At 41.7% G+C, this 15779-nt stretch overlaps 1 protein-coding gene across 3 annotated transcripts in view; it reads right to left on the bottom strand.

The window, feature by feature from the left end:
• Window positions 1-7922: 7922 nt before the first annotated feature.
• The window catches only part of LPGAT1 (lysophosphatidylglycerol acyltransferase 1), a 65989-nt gene continuing 58132 nt past the window's right edge, over window positions 7923-15779 (bottom strand). For all 3 annotated transcript variants that reach the window (XM_042789293.1, XM_042789294.1, XM_032989260.2), the window contains one exon: window positions 7923-13864. In XM_042789293.1, the coding sequence (XP_042645227.1) occupies window positions 13713-13864 (152 nt within the window). In that variant the 3' untranslated portion in view covers window positions 7923-13712. The remainder of the gene's footprint in view (window positions 13865-15779) is intronic.

Genomic DNA, 15779 nt, shown 5'->3' with positions numbered 1-15779 from the left:
CAGCAGGCGAGGTGATACTGTCATTCTGCACTGTTCACATAGCAAAGTACTGAGCAATCCAGGTGCAGTCTGTGGCTGCCAGCTGTTCTTTGAGAAATGTTATCCAACCTTCAAATGGAAATTAGAAATATCAGGTTTCTCTCTAGATGCAGCAGATAATTTCTGGACGGATTTTACATTTGGGAAGTGTTTAGAAGAGACTTACCATCTTAAAGGAGCCGTGGACTTTGCCAAAAGTCAAGACTCCTACAGGCTGGCCTGTGCAATTATGTTTGTGGCAACTCATTGTTTGGAGTACAAAGAACAAACAATAGCCAGTAAGCAGTCGATAGCCTTGTGCAGAGCTGAAACCATCATTTTATCCTTCACACTAAACTTCAGCTTCTCCATGTGCTCTTAAGCTTCTTGTTTTCAACCTAAAACAGGATCCTGGGTGTGAAATAGCAATCCAAATGTTAAATCACCCAGTTTTTAGTACCATTGGGATTTGCTTGACTGAGGAAAGAGCAGCACAATTCAAACCTGACCCAGTTTAACTTTTGCTGACATTAATGCCACATTCTGCAATAGGAAAAATCCTGATCTATGTCTTATCTGAAAGGGTAGTATCTATAAAAAACTAAATTATCAACTGTTATTATAAATGCCTATAGGATACCAGGATTCACCCTACTTTCCCAACTAAGATTGATCACCAGAAAATATTTTGTCCACACCGATAGTTGTATTGCAAATGATTCAACCAGCTCATGTAGCATAGTGGGGGTGCACTTTATTATCTTTTCAACCCTCTTGAAAAATGTACTGGAATAGAGGGACCTACCAGTGTGCACCAGTTTTTATGAATCACCTATCGAAAGAGGTGGTGGCCCCATGAGATCCAGTCATCCTAAAAACACAGGTAACTTTGGTCAGGGAGGGATAAAAGCAAATTAAGTGTGAAAAGTGGAAAGTTTTATAGAAGGTCTATAAGGACAGGAGAAGGAGTCACAGAACCTAATCCTGAAGTTGTTCAAGGGCAGGTATTAAACTGACAAACTGTAGATGCTGGATGTACCCACTTAACCCAGCATATATTTTCCAGGCTAGGTTGCATTTGCAGGGGAACCCCAGGTGGAGGAAGCAAGCTAGCTTTCTATCCCCACCCTTATCTGAATGAGATTTAACGATCCTTTAAAAGCTACAAGTTTCCTTTCCTATCTCTCAAGACACATAATGTCGTTTTGACTTGCCCACTGGTATGATTTCGTCTGCCTCGGGCTTTTCAGAAATGCAAATGTATTCCTGGCAAAAAGGAGATACCATCTTCGATGTTTGATTTAATTACTAGCAGTCAGTGCACAAGGCAGGAAAGAGAGTAAGCAAATCTCAGCGCAAAGCCTTGCCATACAGAGAACAGGTATTTTGCATGTAAGTCAACTCCCACTCCTTACGGAAGCACATATGCAAGACTCCTGCATGCACCTTATTGCTTGCTCATTAACAGTTACTACCACAGTAACAGGTCTGGAATAACTGACACCCAACATTGTCTTCAAGGCATACATTGACAGCAGTGATCTAAGAACGTAGGGTCCCATTTCAAAGAAACGTGGGGTGTTTTGTTATGTTCCTTTTTATTTCAATTGAAATACTACAGTCTTTCTAGGAAGAAAATCTATGTACTATCTTGCATCCTGATTCTGGAGGATATGGGTGTTAAAGCATTTTGGATTAACATTTAATTCCTTCACAAAAGCAGAATGCTTTAAAATTATTTAATAATTATTTTAAAACTATTTTAATAAGAAACATAATTAAAAATCAGTGCAACTCCAAGCATGATAGGACACATTACGAAGAGCCAGAAATGGATTCTCAGCTGTAGCTTGTTCCATTGTCAGGTTTAGGCACAGGAGCCTTATCGGTTGGGTTTGTTCTGGTTGACTTTCAGCCCGTGACACTGCTGTGCGGTGCTGCCATGGGGCGTCCTCTAATCGAGTGCCACATACAGCAACGACCACGTCATCGACCGATTTACAGATTGGGCATCTCTTACTCCTTACAACCATCAACTGTCTTTAAAGAATCCCTGAAGAAGTTAAAACATGAAGGTTATACCCCTTTTGTCAGATTATGACATAGAGGAAGACGCATCAGTTGAAAAGCTGCAGTTTTCTACAGCTTCTTTTTTGTTGTTGCTTTTTTTTTTTTTTTTTAACAGTTTTAGCATTCTTAACCTTCAACAGCAGATGATGCAGAAATTAGAAGTAAGTATAATTAACTGTTAGCAACATGTATTTTCTTTCCCTCCTGACTTGCAAACACGGAGGTATCACAAAAAATAATAATTTGTCATACTAAATTTCTTATGTGGGCTCCACACTTGTACATTACCATGTCACTGTAACACATACTTTTGGCATCAAGTAAGCGATATTGCCGTAACCTGGAGACTTCCATGCAGCGCTGTGAAGCAAGGAACTTCTTGTTCCTGCAGTTTCCTTCGCTTAGCTATGGCTCTGGCCTGTCTTACTATGCAGCTTCTTCCTGATTCATCTTCTGAGCTTACAAAATACAAGATAAAAATAGATTATTGTTCTATCTAAATTCCCCTAATCCTTGTGCTCATTAAAAATAAAGTCATGTAACTGTTCTTAGTCAGGATCGCACTAATTAGTGCAATTGGCACTTCTGACCTTGTGATACCTACCCTTAATACACTCAGGTTTGCTGTGCTGCCTGCATTACCATAGACAGCATATATAATACCTTCTTTCACACCAAAGTGCTGGGGAGATACATGCAAACTCCAAAATAAAGGTCAGGAGATTTTTGCATAGTAATATGTGTTTTTTCCACATCCTCACCCTTTGGCTTAGCTGAATATTTTGGATTTATTTTCATATAATAAATTAAAGGACCACAGATAAAATTCAGAAGCCAACTTTTCATAGATCCTTTAGGGAGACAGAGCTGTTGCCCAGAGAGCTCTCAACCAGTGGCTCTGGTTCAGGGTAACAGCATGTTGGTTTCTATAAACAATTGCTTGGGTTTCAGAGATTTCAGGGAGATACCAGCAGAAGCTTATTACGCTTGACCTCATCTGAGTGTTGTTTTTTGTTTGTTTGGTTGGTTGGGTTTTTTTTGTTTGTTTTTTTAAAGACAGACAGACTAGGATGAAGGAAGTAAATTCACCGTTTGCTCACTTTACAGAACAGCTTTATCTTTTTAGTCTTCTTCACTATGCAGTAAAATTAAATGTGTGTATTTTTGTGCAGGAAATTAAAAACTATTTGCAGTAGATTTTTTTTTGCTGTAGCTGCTAACATTATTTACTGTTTGATTTATAGATGTTTCACTGGAGCCAGAAAATCACTAACAGTAAATCCATTAATAAATCTAATCCTCTCGCCGTCAAGCTGTATTTAAATAAGTATCTAACTAAATCATACTGATAGAACAATCAATTCTCTGAATGTTATAATAAAAAGCAAAAGGAACTTAACTATGCAGGTGCTGGATCTATCAGAATGAGAACAGAAATTTAAATAGTTCAGAGAAATCCTCAGTCATGGTAGGCTGACAGAGGTATATAAAACCAGGAAAAATAGAGAAAGAAAGCTACATCAAGGGTTTTTTTTTCCTTTAAACCTCTCGTAACACAAGAGGGAAGGAACAACCAATGCAAAACCAGAACATTTATAATGAATTAAGCTTTTTCTGAAAAAGTGGACTTTTGAAAGAGCTTGTAAGCGGCCTGCAGGACTCATTAACCTCCACAAGCTCAAAAGTGTATCAGGACAACAAAACAAAACCAAACCAACACTGAGGTAGCAAACTAAACAGAAAAAATAGGGATATACATTTTGGTGGGCCAGGACATAAGCCAGCTTCTAATGGAGGGGTTAGCAAGAAAATTCCTATATATAGCAAGGTTATTCGATACTTGTCCATGCCAGGGATCCTTACAATTTACCCTGAGGCACTTGTCCTGGCTATTCTGGGTGTGAGGATAATGGCTCAGATGTAGCTGGGGCCTGATTCTCTATGCAGCTCCTGTCATCTGGGTTTACATAATAAAGGAAGGTATTTTAATAGTTATGCCAAATATGAAAATTACTGCGTAGTCTGAAAAATTAGTATTTGTTGCTATTTCTTGCAGAATCAGGGTCTTTGTAAGCCTAGAGCAGAGAACAGAAAGAACTGGACATCTAGCTACTGATAAAATTCTAGGTTCCACAGACGTTCAGGCCAAAACCCATCATGAGAATTATTTAGTCTGGTTACCTGCATAACATAGGTCACAACCTCCCACTGTGTAGGCTAAACAGTACCTACTTCTGTTTCAGCGCTCTAATAAAATATTTAAGACAACAGTTTTGATTTCAAGACTTGAGGGATGGAGAACCAGATGCATACCCAAGTTGAGGCTTTCCCCACTTCCTCATCTGAGCTCAGCTACGTCCTGCACTGAACTGCTGCATCGTAAATCTTCTCTTCCAGACTGGAGTCCATGACTGACAGTGCCTGCCAAGTACTTGTACGTAACAGAATTGTATTTTACTTACCTTTGAATAAACTAAACAGACTAGACTTTATTCTTTTATTTAAATATGTTTTTCCAGATTACCTTTGTAGCTTTAATTAGCTCTGTCTGGGATGTTTTAGGGGTTGGGTTGTTACAGCTTCATTTTGTGTGTGTGTGGGGGAGAAGGTTTATTCAATGATTAATGCTAAAAATCGATCTTGATCTAGATCCTTCTCCCAGCACAACAGGGACCTGTGTAAGGGCACACAGTAGTAGGTGCTACAGGCAACCTTTGCAGACTGTCCACCCACACATGTCCTTCTGTCCACCCAGGAAACAGTTGTCTGCAAAACATACTACTGTTCTGAACGTCAGATAACAGTTATAGCGAAAACAAAAAACCACACACCACACCTTATTAGTATTATTGTAGGGCAATAGCTGGAGTAACAAAACTCCTCAGATACAACTTGACGTGACAATAGAATCAATACTCAATATTGGAATAAACAGAAGTGGGAGAAAATTTATTTACCAGAAATTAATCCAGCACTGGTTAATCAACATTGTTTCAGCAAATATTACTGTAGGCTTAGTTTTAAGATTCTACTGGTCTATTAAAGTAGTATTTACACTTATTTTTGTCATCAGCTTTAGCTAAGAAACTTCCTGGAAAAACAACCCCACCCTAATTATAGCATACGAGGTTCCACTCTGAAGGCTCTTAAAATTGTGCTTGCAAGTGTGGGCCCAGTTAAGCCACTGGCTGTGGTGTAACAGAGCAAAACACTGCACATAAAACGTTCCGCTACTTTTACTGGCTGCAAGGCAGCATTTAGTCAAAGCAGTGGCAAAAAAGCCCCCAAGCCATCAATTCTCTTCTACGGATTTTACGTTTGCCATTTTTAATGCAGGAAAATTACCGTCTCGTCCAGTGGAGGGAGTTTTCTTTCTGTTTCAGAAGGATGCGTAACATCTTGTGCTCTTCAGGACAGAGATGCAGGAGGACAGCCCCTACCTACGAGGTCTAGGTTCCTCCCCTGCAAACACCTGCTGATGAGGAAGACCCAAAGCATCAGCCTAAGAGAAACACAAAGATGAAGGAACACAACAAGAACAACAGCAAAAGCATCTTCAGTGTTTTGAAGTGTGGAAGGAAAAGAAAAGCCAGCAGCTTCACCCTGGGGAACGCACGGGCAGGCTGGGGGTTTCCCAGTGCCGCTGTACCCGTCACCCCCTCCTCAGGAAAAGAGATGTGTGCAAGAAAAAGGGACCAGGCTTGCTGACTGGGCTTGCGGGTGGTAGGCAAGGGTGTGACAGAAGTTAATCAGCAGGAGTGTTGAACATCATTGCATCTGAATCAAAGTTCCAGCTTCTAACCTCTGGTGCGATAGAGTCTGCTGCTTCTGAGGGGAGTGCCAGTGGGTGAAGGGGAACGAGTCTAACCTCAAAACCAACCAAGATCGTGTGGCAAGGGAAAAAAAAGAAGTTCCAGAGTGTAGCAAGCAGGTGTGTTAGAGCACCACAGCTCAGAGCTGGGAGTGTGCAGTTCCACCAACGACAAGATGGCTGGAAGGAGGAGTGAGCAGCCAGCCACCCTCAGAGGTGAAGAGAACCTTGCAAGGGGACTGCGCTGCATTCACTTCAACTCAAAGCCATGCTCATCCTAAGAACAAGGACACTGTGGGGAGAGAAAGACTGGCTTAGAAACTCTTTCATCTTGTCTAACCATTTTGAGTCAATATTCAATATATGGTCTCACTCGTGTTCCAGACAGAAATCCTACTGCCCTCTGCTCCTACTTGATCTATCTGCTCAGAGGGTCAAATCTGCCCTTTTATTTTATCTCTGCCTTTATTCACAGTGGAAACTCATATGCAGCCATCAGCTGCCCAAGTCTTTCAACTCTTTCCAGTGTCAGTGTCTTCTAGAATAATTTATCTTCCCGACAGACATCCATTCCTTGTGGCTAGATGACCTTCCCTTTGCTTGCTGTCAAACACACCCTTTACTAAGTGATGTGGGTTACTCAGTGCCTTGTCTTCATAAATAACAAATGGGTATAATAAAAAAATTATATTTTATTTCATAGCATTTATGAAAATATTGTACACTGTTGAACAGATTTGCAGAATTATACAAGTTAACTGCAAATGGAAAATTTTCTCTTCAAAAGCAATTTAATTTAAATTGACCTTTTGTAGTTTTTCTCCTTCAGATTCTCAAGTGAGATTACAAAACCTCAACATTTTGTCACACAATAATCTGCTGCCTTTGCCATCTCATCAAGCTTAGTCTTGTTGTTTTGCTTAGCAAGCCCATTGTTGCTTCTTCCCAAAGCCATGCTGATGGGCCTTACTGAGGTTAGCTTATTATTTACTCATTGCATAGACTTAGAGTTTGATCGTATTTATTAGTCACAACATCCACTTTTTTGGAACTTTCCCAATTTTCCAAGGTAAACTTACAAATCTGTACACCACGATCCAGTGAGCTCTTTGCCATCTTTAATGCTCACAGAACAACTATCCATTCTTGTCAGCCTTTAATACTTGTGCGGTCATTTACAACAAATGCTACTAATTTTAAGACCAAATATAAGCAGCCTTCATTCAGCTGCCCTAGATGCTAGTGCTAGCTGCTCTGCATTTCCTGATGTTATCACGTCTCCAACCTCAGAGAAGTCTTAATCAAACCAACCGCCTGACGGTACAAAACCAGACTGACATTAGAAGGGACAACCGAGTGAAGAGACCTCTTCTTTATTCCGCAGAGAACCTAAGGACAAATGGGAAATTTAAGTACTAACGGATTCTAGCTATCTAACGATACTAACAAGAAAGCCTTTTTTTCAGGAGGAAATACTGTGATCTCAACAGTAAAGAAAAGGTAACTACAGCACCTAACACGTCTGACCAGCTCAGGTGCCCGTTTTTGCCCACCCCTCAGGCTCTGGGTCTGCTGCGAGCCCCGTTCTTACAGCCCTGCCCATCACTCCACAACTTCTTGTAAAGGAAGCTGCCCATTTACAGTCAGCCAGAAAGTTAGGTACTCCCCCTGCGTGCCCCATGGGCTGAGCGTGCTATTTTACAGTATAATGGAAGCTCAGAGCCGCTCTCAGAGAGGTGGGAGGAGGAGGGAGAGAAACACCAGGAACGGGAATGTAACAGCAGCAGGTCCCTGGGCCCTGAGCTAACCTGCAGCAAGCCTGTCAGCACCTTTCACAAGGTGCTTTTATTTGTGGTTTTTAATCAAGAAGATCTGTTTCTTTGTAAACAGGAGTGAGCACACATGACATTTATATACCTTCTTTATTTGCTGCCTCAGATGAAATTAGTGCTATTTAAAAATGCAGAGCATCCTTTCAGAAGAGCTGTGACAGGTATCAGAAGAGTAAAAATACAAGATAGAGTCCTGAGAGATAAAAATTTATTTATATCTGATCAGCATGTCATGACATGGTCACAATTCATACAGCTGACATTCTCATAGCCAAAAGAGGGATGTGTTTTCTTTTTAAAAATACAGTTTTCTTTCAGGCAGGAAGGATTTTTTAAAACAAACATTTCATACTAGGCAGGAATTAAAAACAATGGCTTTTTCAATGACAACACGGCTGGTAAGCACTGGATCCCCCACCAGTGTCTCGAGATTCAGATTTCAAGTCTTCCCTCCCACTTGCTCCCTCCCCCTCCCCATTTCCCCCCCACCCTTCACAGAAAAACACCACACAGAAAAACAAGACAAAACCCAGAAGGGAAACAAAGAGGTAGATGTAACTACAACCATGGCGCTGTTTTGGAAATTGTGCAGGATGTCTTACTATGCTCCAAGGAGTTCCCTTTTCCATTGTTCTGCGTCGCAGGATTACAGCCCAGCAGTTAACACGAAAGGCGCCACGGAGCCAAGAGCCACGGTCAGCGAGAGATGCCGGGGCCACGGAACGGACGGCGCTGTCCCACTCGGTATTGCTTTGCCGAGCTGAAGTCGTTTAGAGACAGACCACTCTGCTAAAAATTACACCTATCTACAAAACGATTACAGCCTCGCTCGCAGAAAGGCTGGATCCACATCCTTCCAGGATGGTGGCAATCCAGGCTCGACAGGGTTCCAGCTCCTGCTGCACCCTCAGCTCTCAGAAACGCGAAGGGGACTCATTGCTGCGCAGCGACCTGCGGAGAAACTCTGCGGGCTGAGCGCCAGCACGGCTCCCCGCGGGGACGGGGGCGAGGGGGGCTGCGGGAGCTGCCTTCCCCCCAACTCCCTCCGGCTCCACTCCTCCCCTCACCGCTTCTGCCATAGGGACAGCGGTCTCCGTGTCCTTCCCGATGAGCGCTCACATCAGCAACGTAATTATTACGAGGTAACACCAACGCTGTAGAGTGAACCGAGGTGTTACTTTGTCGTGTTTCAGGCAAGCACAACAGAGACTGCGTATCTATTAGATATGAGCGCAATAAATACAACCAAAGAAAACCACCTCAGCTATTAAGGATTAGAAGCACGTGAAATAATCTTGAAAAAAATTAACTTTATTTTTGCCACACAAAAAAAAAATAATGGGAAAAGACACCTAATCATCTCTGTGGAGAAATGCGGCTTCTGGAACCTGTCTACATTTCTGAAAGACATCTCGGCTGCTGGAAAGATTTGATTAAAAAATCCAACAAAATAAATTCAGTATAATAATTCCAAACATGACCAGCCCCTTGCAAAATCACTGAGAGTCCCTACAGGCTTCTGCATCCATTTCATCATACAAAACAAAAATGCAGGTAACACAGGAGAGATGGAAAAAACTGGAGGTGAAAATAACTGGTATCAAGAAAACTGATTTTTATCATACAAAATGAACACCACTGTAGAGTAATTTTAAGGAAATAGCTCACTTTAATAGGATAGTTGTTCAGTGAATAATTACTTCATTATCCAATGACAAAAGAAAAGGTTTAACTTTAAAATGCACAGAACCCTTTCAAAGACTTCTTTTGTATCACAGCCAGGTAGTCTACAGTTTTTACAGAGAAAAAATAAAGCTCCTGAGAAGTGTTCATAATGTATGCAGACATTTTAAACCAGAGTACAGTTTCAATTTTGCTCTTCCAATTGTTCTGCTTTTAAAAAAAGTGTAAAAACTATCAAATATGCAATTTTGCAAAATAACCCTTTATTTCATATGGCTCCGTTATTTCCAAACAATACAGTATCCCAGACGTGTAATTATTTTGTGTGATTGTATTAAGATCACCACAAAATCTCCAGCTGACTATCAAGAGAACGCAGCCAACCCCTGTCACATGGTTTGGAAATCCCAGTTGTAAGTACCTTTGGTCCCAAAAATTATGTCAAGGCAAAGAGGAGCAGTTGAATCCTGTCACACACAGTGATCGGTATCTGCATTATCTTGTACAAAGAGGTGAAAGAAGTTAACAGCACTTTATGGCAGTGTCAGACAAAAAAAAAAGTTACATCCTTTGCAAAACAAGTGAATAATGAACAGTACCCACAGTAATCATCGTATTTTTACTGCAATTAGATGCATCTTAGTTTTGATGCTGGGGGTGGAGGAAGGAGAAGGAAGCTTTTAATTTTCCAGTGAGCACAGTGAACTGAAATCTTGCTTTTCAAAATCTGGCGAGAGCAACTAAGAAAAAAAAAAAAAAAAAAAAAAAAATCCCTCCTGCAAGAGACACGGTTGTTGCACCACCCGGTCAGACCCGTACGCAGCAGACCAGAGAGCCGGCGGGGAAGGCGCGCTCGGCAGCCGGCTCCCAGGGAAGCGGCGCTCCTCGCGAAGGGGCAGGAACGCTTCCTGCACCCCTCGGCACCCGAGGAGCGTCGTGCCGGGCCGCGAGGGCCCACAGCGGTGCAGCTGTACCGGCTTGTTTATGAACAGCCAAACACAGAAACGTACAGATGTTCTGTGTGCAGCCCCGGCAGGGAACCATCTCTATTCACAACACACTGCAATTGCCACGTGCTCACGTCTGTGCGCAACAGCTTTCAGGTGGCGGTTCTTCTGTGGATTTCTCATTCTTTATCACTTTATACAGTCTTCCATTATGCTTCCCCTAACATATATTCAAAGTTCTATTAATTAACCATTTTGAGATTAACTGTACGGCTCATGAACATCGTTTTCTACCAAATGTAGTTTGAACTCTTCAGAAGAGGAGGCGCCTGGAGGGCGCAGCAGGATGCCCACTACATCCGTGACACCAGCCAACTGCCAGAGGCCAGAACCAAACTGCAACCGACAGGAATTTACATTTTACAAACTAGCCCGCTAAGCTCCAAACAGTCTGGACCAGCACGGTATTTTTAGCACTGGACTTCCTACCTACTGTATCCATTTTATGTTCTTCCCTTAATAGAAAAAACCTCTTTTATCCAATTTATTCTCTTTCATGAAGCAGCATCCAAGTTCACGCTGGGAGGGCACTCTGGAGTTTCCTAACAACGGTTTCATTCCGCTGTCATCTACAGCAACTCAGCCGTAAGGAGACACAACGTCAGGCTCCCTTCACATCTCCCAGTGCAGGCAGGCAAGAAGCCTAAGACCTAGTACTATTTACTCACCCTACGGAAACAACAATCAGTGCTTGCAAACAAATGTCTCACAATAGTAGGAACTACAGAGGAACAAACTGAAAATGAACAGGACCAGATAAATCAAATGATTATCTGAAACATTATTGCGCATCACCTATTTCTTTAGGCAGCATGTGAACACTCACTACTGACTGCAATCCACTGGAAAAAAAACCCAAACCCCTGCATTTGGAAAAAACAAATATGCTCCTACACGGACTTCACAGGGTCTATAAAGAACAATCTCCTGATGTGAGTTACTGCTGTGCAATCTGCTTCTATCAACTTCCCTTTTTATAGCACTCCTGCCTGTCCTAGCTCAAACTAAAACCAGCTGCACTTTGGGCATCTCCGTGGGTCTGATCGAACCACCTGGTGGGGGACAGAAATAAGTAGCTTGCCATCTACATTTTGCAGTTTTGAGGGGCTGCCTACGCCCACGTGCAGCAGACATAACCGCTGACACGGAAACCACGCCGGGCTGCCCTGACACCCTCCTGTAAAATGGCAGATGAAATACGTCCGTCCATTCCAGCAGCTGCACTTTAGCAACAGCAACAGGAAAAAAAACAACCCCAACACTCCTGAGACTGCCTCCCTCTCAGGGCAAACCTCTTTTTAAATGGCTTTAATGTTATGCCAGACTTCAGCTGTATGATGGGGGTAAAGAGCTGGGCTCCAGAAACGGTGCCTTACGTAGAAGGTGGAGCTGGCGGCAAACACCGCTCCCGCCCCCAGCTGCAGCCCGTCTTTTCAGTCAACGAGGGGGGACTCCTGGTTCAGGGGAATTTACTATGGTGGAACGTTTTGCTGCCATCCCCACTGAGCTACCTCAGGAGAAAACTACTGCTTTTGGGGGGATAAGGGTGGCATATTTGACTCAGGTATTCTTCTATATGTCAGAGAAACTGGCACTGCCTCGTATTTTGGTACGCTCTTAGCTCCTGCCCAAAGAGCACGCTGGCTAGGTTCTGTGTTCTGCACAGCCCCCGCTGGGATTCATGTAGCAGGAGAGGGAGAGAAAAGGGGGGATCAATATTGCTAACGCAGAGCCAAAACTGTGGAGGGCTTGCTTTGTTCTCAGTAGAATTACTCTGTAAAAGGCAGCATGCCAACATCTGAAGTTCTGGCTCTCCTGCTTATATTTAGAGAGATTAGTTTTATTTTAGGAACAGCTCTCTCAAATCTGCGTATAATCACATAAACACAATGCCAACAAGACCTGCCAGAATTAAGTCCGTACATCACTGACGGCCTTTCAGAAGTGTCCTACGTTACACATCTGAAAGTGTCTTCTGTTCCAGTTTGCCTTTAAATGCAACTCATCCTTCTTCCGGTAGGATTTTAGCATGGTGGTGAGCTAATAAACACTGCCCTCCATGTAGTTAATTCAGAGTATTTACCAGATTTATTTCTTTTTTTCTTTTTTTTTTTTTGCAGTAGTATCTTTGTATAAATTTATGATAGGAATTATACCTATTTTTTCTTTTTAAGAAACTCGTTTTTCTTCTGTTATTCCTTAGCAAAACATTAAGATGGTTGGCATTGAATTACTTAAACTCTCCCACGAGTATATTTAGCGCCGTTGCCACTAGCGGGGGAGAAAAAGGCCTCTATAAACCACTCAAAGGTCACCCTGGTTGGACTGCAGTATACAAAATATGAAGGTGGCTAAAAATCACCAGCAGCACCAGCAGACCTTCAGAAACAGCTAGAATTGCTCTGGCTTCCAACACATGACAAATAAAGCTTTTCCCTATTCCCTAAGTTTTATGTCTTTCCTTCACTGTACTTCCACCTTTCAAAGTGCATTTTGAAAACTGATAATGCTCGTTGAGATGCATTCCGAACAACAAAGGCAAATAAACCAAGTGACTTTGTATTTTCCAAGTTTCCTCATAATACGAGACACTGGCAGGACATGGAATTCGGAGCGCTGATGGTAAGACCACAGCAGGGATGGGCTGACTGATCAGACGCGGACAGCTTTTAGTCACACTACGATGCCGCGATGCTTTTTTTGAGGACGGAGTCCTCACGAAACACACCTGATGCTGGATCTTACTTGGGTCTTGGTTTTACATCAATGTGTCTAATACAACAACTGCTGACTGCGTAGCCGCACAGATACCGCCACTGGCTCTGTCGAGTCTCTCTGACTCCAGCACAATGGGTTGCAATAAAGTACAAGTTGTGCAAATGAGGAACCTCTACCACACCAATGCTGTACAGACTACTGAAAAGACAAGTTGCTGAATTTTCTGAGCTAACTACAATGCCAAGAAATACTTGTGGTGACAGAGCTTTCTTGTCACAGACATTCTTCTATGGCGGTTGTACGATTGCACCTTTTTGTCCAAAATGCTGAATTTTCTTAAGTGTGGGTGAGAGTATACATTTTTAAAAATACAGACAATTCTTAAAATAATACATCATCAGGTCACTATGTTACTCATCTTCACTTTTAGTGGAGTTTAAAATTTCCCCAAAGAGAGGTAAGAGTCCGTCCAGTATTTTCCTTTACCTTTGAATATTCACATTTGCACACACAACATGATACTCGTTTGCAAGAGCGTGGATTCCCATTGTGTCCTCAGGTCCCATTCCACTTTTAAAATAGGCAATGATAAAAATACTGAAAGATGCAGTACCACATACCGCCTGACAAAAATGCAAGTGATTGTATGCCGACTAGCCACAGGTTACTGAGGGTCATCTCCCGAGAAATAGCTTTTGTTTGACCCTGCAGTGGAGGAAAAGCTCCTAAAAAAGAAAAGAAAACACATTTAGTACTTCTGCAGCAGGAACGATGGCCTTACCACACGATTCTTTACCATCACTGTTTGTCCCAGCAACAGTGCCCACAAGGAATTAATTGGTTACTTCTGTATTATGCCGTTCAACTTGCTAAAGATTCTCTGGCATTATCAGTTATCGTCAACAACAAAAAAAAAAAAAAAAAAAAAAAAACCAAAACCCAAAAAACAACAACAAAAAACCAAAAACAAAACGAACAAACAAACAAACAAAAAAACAAAAACACAAACCACAAAAACCAGAACACCCCCCCCACCTACTTATCCTAATTATTAAGAACAATTTTAATTTCATTTGGATATAAACTTTAAGCATAAACTTCAAAGCATTCCTTAAAAGCAGCTATCTTCATTGTATTCAACCTTTGCAGGGAGATGTGACTGTCAACTAAGTTTTCTGTGTTATTTTTGTTTGAAGTTTTATTGACATCTGTATGATCAAATTGAATGGAATCCACATTAAACTTTACAGCTGCTTGGTAATGATTTTGTATATTGTGAAGAAACAACACACACACATTCTCAAGGTTCCTCCTGAAAATATAAATATACACACACACTTTTTTTTTTTTTTAAAATAAACTACAACAGTTTCTACATGTTGTTTACACATTCACGGCCAGTCTGTTATATAAGACTAAGGAAATATTGTAATTTGTCACACACTTTTCCAGACTGATTTTACTGAAATGCCTGTTTAGATGAGAAAGACTGACAGAAGACACAGCTGACAATTAAAAAAGTAATTTGTCCCTATTTTGACTTTTTCTGACTCACAGCACTAAATTAAATGTGTCTGAATACATCAGAGCTTTATGATCATAAGGAAATTGTTTGCATATATTTACACCAGCACATTAAATAATTTGTGTTACGTTTTACTGGGATGCACAAAGCCTAGATGATGGGAACCACTTTTGTTGTTGTTAATCCTGAACAGTGGACATAAAAAACTCTAAATGTACCAGAGAAGACGATGTACTTGCTGCAGCATTACAGAGCCTCAACTACTCAGAACAACAGGAGATGAATGATTCAAAGAGGAAAGATGTAGCAGTGTCAATTTTTAATCTTAGAAACCACACAATTTGGGCAATTAGATTCCATCAGCAGCTTCACATTTGCAATCACCGGAGGAATTGCAATCAAGCAATGAAGACAAAGCTTCTTCCTGTATGAATGCTCTTAAATAACAAACAAACAAAAAAAAATCCTCCTCTCACCCATACGTATTTTCACACATGGGCAGGTTTGCCACACCATTTATTCCCCAGTAATTCTCACTGCTAAGCTTCTATTTGTCCAGTCCATGCTACACTTGTTCTTCCATGGCCCACTTCTTTTTCTGTACTAACACTGACCTTTGGTTTAAGTAACCTTCCTTCTTCCTTGGTACAGACAGCAACTGTCTCTTCCCGCTCTCCCAAGCCAACCTGTACCTCAGAAAGAAAACGATCCTTCACCTTCCTAGCTGAGCCAAGCCAAGCACTTTTAATTGTCCTTCACAGAAATGACTCCTCCTTCCCCTTAATCATCTTAGCACCTACTGTCTGTCCCTCTTCCCCACTGAAGTCACGTTTCTTGAACGCGGATGATGGACCCGTAGGCAGAAGTTCCAGATGAAGTTTCAGATTTGGTACAAGGAAGAGTGTTTCCGTAGCACTGGTGAAAACCCTCTCCTGTTGCCCTGTAGGATGACATGGCTGACATTTTACTTACATCACACCAGCTGGCTCATGATAAAAGTGAGTGAGGAGCATGACGACTTCAGTATACAATTAATCCTTTCCAACTGATAAGCTCCTAGTTTACAGTTTTTTAAAAATTTATCTCCAAGGGCTTTTGTCCTGATAAATGTCATC

The sequence above is a fragment of the Tyto alba genome, unplaced genomic scaffold (genome assembly GCF_018691265.1).
Source record: "Tyto alba isolate M040663 unplaced genomic scaffold, T.alba_DEE_v4.0 Super-Scaffold_16, whole genome shotgun sequence".
Lineage (NCBI taxonomy): Eukaryota > Metazoa > Chordata > Aves > Strigiformes > Tytonidae > Tyto > Tyto alba.
The sequence above is the reverse complement of the archived record's forward strand: the minus strand, read 5'-3'. Positions and strand labels throughout refer to the sequence as shown.